Below are 11,635 nucleotides of genomic sequence, written 5' to 3'. Positions count from 1 at the left end.
TCTTTCCATTTGTTTATAATGTTTAACCTTTTTTCTTGAGGGCACATAAGGTTCAAGCTTGGAGAGATTTTATATATGCCATTTTATGCATCTTTTAGGGTAGTTTTTTTTAGCATTTAGTATCATAAATTGTACATTTGCATGTCATCAGTTTAAATAATGTTCAACTCATGTCTTTTATCAGAATTCTCGTACTACTAGCATTTTTGTGTCGTTTCATATAGTTCGAGTGGAGCAGTACTTTGGGAGCAGCTGGATGCATATTTGGAGCCTAAATGCAGTTGGAACTGAAGGAGGATGTTGAGGAATGCTTGGAAGATGTTTTGGTCAAGAAATATTCGATTGAATTGATCATACGAAGATAGATTGCTACAATCTAAAACCTAAAGGATGTTGCATACAGCTTTGACCCCCTGCCGGTATTTTGAACATATCTCATGACTCGTAACTCCGATTGACGAGGTTTAAAATGTTCTGGAAACTAGACAAAATTTCAGACGGCTTTCATGCTTATGTAAACTGAAGAAGCACGACCAAAACAGGCCAAAAATCCAAAAAAGTGATCGTATTTTTCATATATGCGGTCACATAAATGGGACGAAGTTTTTCAGGACCAAAATAAGTCGTCTGAAAGCCATCTAAGAAGAAAAATCAAAAATTGCGATCGCATATTCCCTTTCTACGATTGCATTTTTGTCTGAAAGTTCCATAAACGTCGAAAATAACATCCTACATCATTTAGGGGAAAATCTTGAAAAAACCCTTGATGTGTATATTTTTAATGCACTAGTTTTTTTTATAATTCCTAATTTATCGTATCTAAACTACACCTTACAGACAGTGAACCCGATCGAGTATAGTATAGTTTTGATAAGCAAGGGTGTCAAACACAAGGGGAATGGTAGTGAATTAATATTAGAATGTTTGATTATAGGTTTAAACTAAACACACGAAAATAGTGAAAAGGGGTTTTTATTATTAAATCTCAAGTAATAACTAAACTAACTAGATAAACTGAATGGAAACAAATCACTTTGGGTACTTTGGTTCAGACTGGATTTCATCTCAAAGTATTGGTTAACTACTAAGTGCAATGGATATTTCTTCATTATTTACTGATTCCTAATATGATTATAATTTATGATAAAAGACTAATCCTTTAGTAAAACAAGTTCATTCATTAATTGATCAAGTGGACAAACAAACAAGCATACTAGTGTTAAGTTCGAATTATGCAAGACTTGAATTATAAACTTATATTAATGATCATAATACCAATTATATACATGTCATCACATATAAGATCACACATTAAAGTTACAAACTTTTCTATTTAACCCTAGGTTTGTGGTCAAAATCCTAGTCATACAAATCTAATGATCATAGATTCATATGACTCAAACACATCAAGATAGAATGATCATCTAATCCCAATAATACTTAGCAATAAACATAAATTATTAAAACTTTACCACATGAGGATCTTTTATCAAGCAAACATAATTAAATAAATAAGAATAAATACTCCAAATAGAAAATTAATCACATAATCTCGAACATTATCAAGTTTAACACAAAGCAATAAGGTTTTGAACCCTAAATCAGAAAGTAAATCACAAAATAAGTCATATGGAATGCTAAACATGGTCATAATAGCAAACCAAATGATTCAAATCATGAATCCGCTCTTGAATCCTTCAGATCTTCACTCCATATCAGCTTAATAGTCCTCCGACCGCCTTCTAGACCCTCAAAACGACTTATTTAAGGTTTATTTTCGTAGGGAACGAATTAAGGTTGAAGATATATCACTAGGGGAAGTTTTTGGCTCTATTTATAGCTTTTAACTGGTCACCACGTCGTGTTTGACCGCCACCATGTCGTGGTCCACGTCGAAATCCCGTATCCTCCACGTTAACCTGATGGTCGCGAACATTCCAATCACCACGTCGTGGTTGTATCACGACGTCGTGGTGAGTGGAAGTCAACATTTTCTCAAAACATGAAAGTCGTCCGAAATTGTGTTTAATTTTCAGAACATTTTGAATCTCATCAATTAGAGTTACGAGTCATGAGATATAGCCAAAACACCGACGAGCGGTCAAGCTGTCCAACAACATTCTTTTTGCGTCTTTTTAGCTCCTTTTTCTCATCCTTTTGCATTCCATCTCCCATTCTAACTGTAATTGAACATTTCAAAGCATATTAAGTATCTTTTAGTTCTAAATAACATAAACCATGGTATAAAATAATTAGAAAACGTCATAAATATATGTATAAAATAGACGTTATCACCCTGATATCTGCGATCACAATTCTGCTTATGTGATCACATTTTTCGATTACTTTCTCTGGAAGCTTATGTTTTGCATATAAATAAGACCTTCATATTCATATTTGAGGGTTAGACGATTCCAGACGACGAAAAACATTTCTGAAGGCGATTTATGATACCTTTCAGCGATTTCTGAAGATCTGAAGTTGTGAATCATCTCACACATTTAGTTTATCTAGATTTATCAGTAAATGTTTCTTTTTATTAGTTTAGATTCGTTTTTAGCCATGTATTGCTAAATCCCTAGTTTTCATTTTTGCACAGACTAGTACTTTTCATGTGATTAGTTTTCAAATCTGGTTTCTTTTTGTGTTTCTATCTAGATTTTTCCGTTTTGAACTTAATGAAGTTTGATTTTAAATTCTTGTTAGTTTGATCACCTAGATAGAGTTTTATCATTCCAATTAATCAGTTAATAGAATACGTAATTGTTCTTGTCAATTGGTAATAGGTAACAAGTATCATATTGGTTTCATTTTGGGATTTAACTATGATATAAACTGAAAAATCATATATTTGCGCTTCCGAGTTTGTGAGAAGTATTGAGTATTGTTGGAAATTTTACACCGATCTTAATGCAACTTTTCTGATCTTAATTAAGAGCTTATTTAATTAGACAATAAAAAGTTATGGTTAACTGAAGAGCTTGTTTTGGTTAATTTAACGAGGTAAAAGAGATTATACTAGAACTTGTTAGTTTTTCTCAGTACTAGCTTAGATAAAATGCATCTCGAATAACCAAATCTGAACTGATTGCATGATTAGAAAAGTCATTGTAGAGTTGAAATTGTTTTTATTATTGATTTTCGTTTAGTTTATTTTCATTGCAAATTTTAGTTTTTTAGTTTAATTCAAAAATGCCCCTTTTAATAATTTATGTTTTGACTAGAATGTGCCTGATAGAAAAATACATTGACCGTTAGGCTGTGTCACTGAGGATTCGATCCTGCTTCCCTGTGCTATATTTTTAGTGTAACCAACAGTGATTATTTTATTTGTTTAAATCATGCCTGACTAGCAGTTTAACAACATTACCTAGGCTCTCCTAGAAATTCTCAACCTGACAGCCCCTACCATACAAATAATCTCAATCAACACTGTCGTTTGCATTATGCATGCAAGTTATACACAAAAGGGGATCACATAGATTGTCAAATGATAATTCTACCCTAAGTCCACAAATAAACAAAGAACAAGAAAAGAGGCTAAATTGATCATTCTAAGGCTATATGATCCTAATCGTGTGCAACTTTTTAAGCATACACTTAGCAATTAACTGAGTTGATATCAATTCCAAATAATACTTGACATCCAATTTCCTTTAGGCTATAAGGCATCACACAAATCAAACAATCCTATTATACGATTCCTGAGAGTATCCTTATCCCTATGCTAGCATGCAATACAAATATCAGATATGCTAATCATAACACATAAATATGGGTATTTTAGGAACTACTTACTTGAGTTTGGTTGATTGCATGCATCACACCCTCTTTACTTGATGAAATCTTTTTAGAAATTAAATTTTCTTTTAAAAAGATTATCATTTCCTCAAGTTGAGTTCTGACACACCCGAAAATGTGTCTGAATTCCTTAAACCAAGGCTCTGATACCAACTTGTAACGACCCAAAATTTATAAATAAAAATTTCATTTTAATTTCATCAATCCAAACACCACATGTCTCGAAATCATCCAAAATACAAACTATCATCCCTATGGTTTTGTCTTCATTTTTCATCTTTTCATCCATTTTTTTTTGTCTTCGTTTGTTCATTTTTTCATTTTTTTCATATTGTTTTTCCCCTTCAAAATTTAACCCGACAATTAGAAAAAAAGGAAAAACTTGAAAATGGATTCTTTTTCATTCTCAAAAGATATCGATTTGAAGTTGTTTAAGAACCAATATATTCCCCTTTCTTTCCAATAAACAAGATGATTCTCCAAGAAAAGCGAAGAACAAATTAACCGGGTCTTCTCCACCTTCGTCGGAAAACCAGTGGACCTCAACCCACCAAAATTGAACCTGCACTTTGTTGCCGGATCTACTCCCCGAACGGGTATTCTCGACTTCTCTCTAATCAATCGAGCTGTAATCGATCACAATCCTTTTTTCTTCTCTAGTCTATCATAATCCTTCCGAGGTCCTGACCCACTCTTAATCAATCCAGGCAACAAAAATCGCACCATATTTGCTCCTCTTTATTCTCTAATAGACCATAATATTTCCATCTTCTCTCGAATTCAAGGGTGGTTCACAGTGGCTGGGGTGGTGATGACGTTTGGTGGTAGCTAAAATGATGTGTGTTCTTATAATAAAGCAGGTTTTTCCATAGAACAAATGTGTGTTATCTAGGGGTTCTTATGACGAAGCAGATGTTCAATCCTTCATCAATTACATGAAGACATGAAGGAAGAAAGATTACCACTTTGTACATAAAGATTACTCCGGCTAGAAGGGGTAGTTTGTGTGGTTTCTGGGTTCAAAATCAAAGTAGATGATGATGAGGGTAGTTCATCAAATCTGAAAAAAAGAGTTGTTCCTATTCTTGAAATCAAGAAAAACAGGTGTTCTTGAGATCTAGAAAATCGACTAGATCCAAGACTAAATCAACGATGAAGAACTCCACAATATATCGTTTTTTAGACCAGATTTATGGTTCTTGGTTTCATGTGCTTTGTTCAAGAACACATCTTTTTTTTTTCTTTAAATTTTAACAAAAAGACCCATATATATATATATATATATATATATATATATATATATATATATATATATATATATAGATTTTATTTTTGTAATTATAGTAAAGAAAATAAAAAAACTAAATTAAAAGGACAAATTCATCATTTAAATATTTTCAAATAACTTTAGACCAAATTCACAAAAAATAAAACATTTTAGACCACTACAACTTCAAAATATCTTAGACAAAACATCTAATTTTTAACATACTCACACTTTTGTCTAATTTATTTATCCAAATATTAATTCCAAAGAGCATAAGGTCCAATTTACCGATCCAAAATGCAAACCCTAGAAACCGTGTTAGAGGTACACGTGTGTGTTCACACACTCGGTGCGAAGTAGGGTTTAATAGACTGGGTTCCGCTTAACAGCTCTTTCTCTTTCTCCCACACCTAAGCCCCTCCTTGCTGTTTTTCTTTCGTTTGATCCACAGGCACAATCCCCAAATCAATCGATCCATTTATATGTCAATAGAAACACATCAATCTCCAGTGTTTAAACCACACTTTTGAATCGATACAATCTATCATGGCAGAAACTTTGAGCTTGATTGATAAGAATACTATCGTCACTCAAAAACCCATTAATCGTGAAAACCCAGGTGGTGAATCGACTGAATCTTTAGCTCCGGTGGATAAATCTCCTTTTAGAAGGATTGAGTTTCACCTAGCCAGGAAGCCCTTCACCGGGTTCACTAAAGGAGGCGGCGATGGGAGTTTTCGGCTTGAAACGCTCAATCCTACCTCCACGAGCTCGAATAATACGTTTGGGAATCAGCAGGGCGTTGGATTGGATAGTGTTGGTGGTGGGTCTTCGGGTAAGAAAAGAGATGCATCGGAGTTAGGAAACGGGTTGGATCCAGAACTCAGTTTTGGAATTACTTTTCGGAGAATTGTAAGTTTCTTCAATTCTGTTCGAAGGATATAATTTAAAATTCTATTCAAATTCAGCCTTGTTTCCATAAGCATAGATTTTTGTATTCAAATAGTTGAATAAGCAAAAAGTGATGGGACCATTCAAGCTAATTACTTTTGGATAACACATACTAGAGCTAATTACTGCAAAGATGATTATCGTACATTTGACAAACCTAGGTTCCTTAGACTGCAAAATTTGTTGATTTAGGATACTTGTAGTTCATCTGTCGGTGGTCATTTGGGTTTCATACTTTTGTGCTTGGCCATGAATTATCTCGTTTCTATGTTACTTTTTGCCCTTTCTACACAAACTTTTGGTTATATACTTTTATAATCGTTTGTTTTTTTTATCATCCATGTTCAACTTTTATGTATTTTTGCAACAAGTTCCATAAGATCTTTATAATTCTTCTCTTGTTTCCATAAAAGTAAGTTCATGGCTTTTGCTCTATGATGTTGCTGACTTGCTGTTCAGTTTTTCTTCATCATGTATATTATTTGCCACATAGCTTAAGAAAGTTTGATCTTTATTTAACGAGTTCAGTTTGTTTTTATATATAATGCATAAGTTGTTGCTGGAATTGTGTCTGAATACTTTGCATCAGAATTCATCAAATGGCATTCTCCTTAATACATGTAAAGTGTTATGGGTTGCAATACTCGATCCAGACTTCTTTTAAAAACCAGTTTTTCTTTTGCAAAAGAGAATTGTATACACTTGTTATAGCTTGGATGTTTTAAAACCATCTAAATTTGGATTCATAATGCTTACTCATTATACCATATAAATATCTGATAGTCATCATGTAGACTTGTTGATTCTTGATTTTGGGACATAAAGTTTATATTTTTTTTGTCATCATTGACGTGTCTTTAGATATTTGACAAATAGTCTTAACACTTGTCTTAAACTATCTATAGGGTGCTGGTTTGGAGAACCTTGGGAATACTTGCTTCCTCAACTCAGTACTCCAATGTTTAACATACACCGAGCCTTTAGCTGCATATTTACAAAGTGGAAAGCACCAAGTTACTTGTAAATATTTCACTTCTATCTCCCTTCAATAAATAGACACTCACAATCACAAACATGGCTACCCCTTGTGAGATAACCGATTTCTCCATTTACTTTATGAAGGTCAAAAAGCTGGATTTTGTGCATTGTGTGCTATCCAAAAACATGTCAGCTGTGCACTACAATCTTCAGGGAGATCATTAGCACCCAAGGATCTTGTTTCAAATTTGCGTTGTATCCTTCTATAACTTTATGCTCACCACTTTCTTGATTGAGTTCAAACTTCAAAGAGATGATATCTTTATCACTTTATCTATTTGAACTTACAACACTTGATCCAGTAAGTTATACATGAATGTTATGCAAGGAAGAACAACTCAATAGAGAAAGTCAAGAAAATGAGGCTTTTCTCATAAAGTTATATTCTTTTATATATTTCCCCTCATTTCTTTGAACATCCTTGACTACATAATTAGGCATATCTAGGACATTTAGGAATTCAAGGCAGGAGGATGCCCATGAGTACATGGTAAATTTATTGGAATCAATGCACAAATGTTGCTTACCTACAGGAGTCCCTAGTGAATCACAAAGTGCCTATGATAAAAGTTTAGTCCACAAGATATTTGGTGGTCGCCTCCGAAGTCAGGTAATAATCTCTCATCTGTGCAAAAGACGTAAATGCCCTTCTCATCTTCATCATTGAAAATAGCCCTAGAAAGATTTTGTTACGATAAAGTGTTGATTTTTCAGGTGAAATGCATGCAGTGTAACTATTGCTCTAACAAATTCGATCCATTCTTGGATTTAAGCCTGGAGATATTGAGAGCAGACACTTTGTATAAAGCTTTTGCAAATTTCACTGCTAAAGAACAGTTAGATGGAGGGGCAAAACAGTATCAGTGCCAACAGTGCAAGCAAAAAGTCAAGGCTTTAAAACAGCTTACAGTTCACAAAGCTCCCAATGTCCTCACTGTTCACCTTAAAAGATTCGGTTCCCATATGTCAGGCCAAAAGATTGACAAAAAAATCCAATTCGGTTCTACTTTGGACTTGAAACCTTTTGTCACTGGTCCATATGTAAGTCAAGTTCATCTCTTTTCTTGGTTTTGTTAGTATAAATTCAAGAAAAAGCAACATAGATTTTTTTTCTTTTTTTGCATTTAACAAACCTTTTATTATAATTTAGGATGGGGATTTGAAGTACACTCTATATGGGGTTTTGGTTCATGCTGGTTGGAGTACACATTCTGGCCACTATTATTGCTTTGTTAGGACATCTAGTGGCATGTGGTATTCACTTGATGACAATCGTGTATATCAAGTGAGTGAAAAGAAGGTTTTTGAGCAGAAAGCCTACATGTTGTTTTATTTCCGTGATCAAAAGAGTTTTCCATCAAAGAAAACTACAGATGTTGTTCATCAGAAAGAAAAGATTCCAATGAATAATGGCCTCAGTGTATCAAAAGAGACCCAAAAGATTCCAATGAGTAATGGCCTCTGTGTATCAAAGGAGACCCAAAAGATTCCAATGATTAATGGTTCCAGTGTAGTACCAAAAGAGACCCAAATATCCTCAAATGTACAAAAAGAGACCCAAATATCCTCAAATGTACAAAAAGAGACCCTAATGGATGCCATTTTAAGTAATGGATCTTCAGTTACTGTTTTGAGAAATGGGTTCATTACGGGTGCAACAGAACAAAAAGAAAAGAGAGAGGATTTGGTTCCAAAAAGTTCAGAAAGCTCAGTCAACTCCAAAAATGGAGATTTTAGTGTCCCGATTATGAATCTTGGAAATGCTGAAAGTAAAACAGATAAGGGTGAAACTTTGAAGGTAAAAATTTCTCATTTTTTGTATGAAGTTTATAAATTTGTTCTTTTCCCATCTTTAATTGTATAAGTTTACAGGAAAATGGTGGAGGTGAGTCGGTTGTTGGTGGTGATGGTCAAAAGGGGGCGGCAGTGGTGGCTGCAATGGTAGTAGATACACCAGACTTGCCAAAAATGGAAAGTTTGACCAACAAGGAACCTCTTGACCAAAAACCCCACAAGAAAGCAAAGAACTTGCCAGAAATGGGAAGGTTGACCAAGAAGAAGGAAGTTGACCGGAAACCCAACAAGAAAGTAAAAAACTTTTTGAAGTGCAAGAAAATCATAAGTATGAAATTCAGTGCAAATGTTCTAATGGGGACTTCATTAAACCAAAGGAAGAAAAAGAAACATAAGCAAAGCAAAAAGATCAAGAAACTTGTTAAAGAAAACTTGGTCAATGAAGGTCAACCTTCATCTGAAAAAGTCAAAGCACAGGATGTGGTCAAACCTCCAGTTGATAAAGAAAAGTCGGTCAATGAAGGTCAACCTTCATCTGAAAAAGTCAAAGCACAGGATGTGGTCAAACCTCCAGTTGAAAATGGATTCAAAGAGAGGGTTAATAAAGATGGAGCTGTTCTTGCAACAAATGACTTAAATGGTGTCTCAACAGGAATCCAATCAAATCATTTGAGGGAAAATTCGACACAAAAAGATTTGCTTCATTTGCTTACAAGAGGTTTAGATGACAGAATTGGTGAGTAATATTTGTATTTTTGCTGCATTTTGGTTATAATATCCATTAATGTCAAAAAAGAAAGGGACATTTTGGGAAATTGAAGGAAAAAAGAAGTTTGACTGTTTTTTGACTTATTTTTATGTGATTTCAGTCCCTCGTTGGGATGAAGGTGAATCAACAACTTCTCATATAAGAGAAAGAAAACGGGATCTCACCATTGGTTACATTGGAGATGAATGGTGAGTTTTAAAGCCGATTTTTTTTACATGTATTTTAATCTTTATAAACTTTTATACATAACACTTAACCCCTTTTTGTTATAATTCAGGGATGACGAATATGACAGAGGAAAGAGGAAGAAAGTAAGGATTTCAAAAACCGAATTTGATGGAAAGAATCCGTTTCAAGATATTGCAAATGAGAGGTTAAAATCGGAAAAACCGAATTTGTCGAAAAGACCCGTGAACATGAAAAACGAGCATTTTAAAAAGTCAACATCTGGAAGACCTTTTAGGATATGATGTGGAAATTGTGACAAGTTTTTTGGTTGATGAAAATTGAGAATTGAGAATTGAGAATGCCCGAGATAATTTATGAGGTGTTTTCTTGGAAATTATTTTCCGATTTGTAGATTTTGCCCGAGTTTGTGAGGTGTGGGAGTAATTTTAGTTTTGATGTTTGAAATTAGGGTTTTGAATTAAGGTGGTGTAATGACTTATGACTACTTATGAAACATGGTGAAAAATGTATGTGTTTTGTATTTTGTTTAAGAGGATATTGAACTCATGTGTCTTTAAATGTTTTGACATAAAATACTAAATGTTGTCTTTGTTCTATTTTTTACCCTTTCACGATTATAGCTTACAATGTTTATAATTTATAATATACATTTTTTTATAAACTAGTAATTAATACTAATGTTTATTAAAGAAATTGAATCAAATTGCATTGGGACCAGAGCATATAAAGCCCGAATCAGACAATGGCCCTATATTTTGTATCCTTGGACCAGGATCTCTAAATCTAATTATTACATGAATTTAATTAAAAAGAATATTATATATATATATATATATATATATATATATATATATATATATTCAATCATTTCTTTTTTTTTTCATATTCAGAAAAGCACTGTATAATGATTGGTCTTGGGCATGAGGCACTATGATTAACAATCGCCCTACAAGTCTAATGATAACTTTCTTCAACAACAAGCTTCCATAAGTGATAAGTTCTCATGAAATCACTAAATGACTTTTCTTGAAACAATTATATTTTCCTCCACAAAGCATATTTACTATTTAGTGATTCTTTTTAGATTTTCATAGATTGTAGCAGGGGTGAGCATTTGGACCGGACCGGACCGGCTCTTGGACCGGACCGGTTATGGAGAATTTTTGTGGACCATGGACCGGACCGGACCGGATGAGTCGTGTCCGTGTCCGGGTCCAGGTCCGGGTTTTTCGGTTTTTGGATCCGTTTGGACCGGTACAACTTTAATTGCATAGAGTATAAGTAATCTATATTGATACCTAATATTATAACTTGCAATTTGTAAAAATTAATTTTCCAAATAAAAGCAACTAACATATAAATCAAGTTCACCAACAAAAGTTAAACAATTTTAAGACAAACATACAAAAGTATTACCGTAACAACAAAAATCATAGTTTAAACTTTAAAATCAATCAAACTAACAAACTTCATAAACTCATAATCTAATCTTCCATTGGCCTCTTCCCCATATCATTGTCATCCATATGTAACATATTTAAAGCTTGTGCAATCTCTACATAAACACAAATGAAAATGTTGTTAGTATTTAATAAAAAGTAATAATTGTATAAAAAAAGAACAAAGATTGTAATTTTTTTTACCCAAAGCTATATCATCATCGTTCAAGATGTCATCAACGTTGTCAACTATCGGATTTGTAGACTTTCTCACCTAATCTTGGGTGCATAACAAAGCTTCAACTATCAACGTCGATAAACTAGTCCGCTACTCACTTACAACTCTACCACATGTGCCAAAACGCGGACTCGGACGCTACACTTGAG

General features: G+C 33.6%; 1 protein-coding gene across 1 annotated transcript; it reads left to right on the top strand.

Moving 5' to 3' along the window:
* Positions 1 to 5,448: 5,448 nt before the first annotated feature.
* UBP23 (ubiquitin-specific protease 23) lies at positions 5,449 to 10,405 on the top strand. Its single transcript, XM_079053931.1, has 9 exons — positions 5,449 to 5,980; positions 6,925 to 7,039; positions 7,142 to 7,252; positions 7,495 to 7,667; positions 7,772 to 8,098; positions 8,208 to 8,855; positions 8,930 to 9,587; positions 9,721 to 9,808; positions 9,898 to 10,405. Exons 1-9 carry the CDS (start codon positions 5,615 to 5,617, stop codon positions 10,088 to 10,090), a joined length of 2,679 nt encoding a protein of 892 aa, XP_078910057.1. The 5' UTR covers positions 5,449 to 5,614; the 3' UTR covers positions 10,091 to 10,405.
* Positions 10,406 to 11,635: the final 1,230 nt, after the last annotated feature.

Source organism: Lactuca virosa, chromosome 5 (assembly GCF_052849685.1).
Source record: "Lactuca virosa cultivar CGN04683 chromosome 5, Lactuca_virosa_CGN04683_v6, whole genome shotgun sequence".
NCBI classification, from domain to species: domain Eukaryota; kingdom Viridiplantae; phylum Streptophyta; class Magnoliopsida; order Asterales; family Asteraceae; genus Lactuca; species Lactuca virosa.
Note: the sequence above shows the minus strand (reverse complement) of the source record. Positions and strands in the feature narration are given on the sequence as shown.

Bases quoted from the DNA above. Each gene is read 5' to 3' on its own strand.
- UBP23 (XM_079053931.1), top strand. From the start codon at position 5,615: ATGGCAGAAACTTTGAGCTTGATTGATAAGAATACTATCGTCACTCAA. The intron at 8,099-8,207 runs GTAAGTCAAGTT...ATTATAATTTAG, and splicing joins CTTTTGTCACTGGTCCATAT to GATGGGGATTTGAAGTACAC. The intron at 9,588-9,720 runs GTGAGTAATATT...ATGTGATTTCAG, and splicing joins AGGTTTAGATGACAGAATTG to TCCCTCGTTGGGATGAAGGT.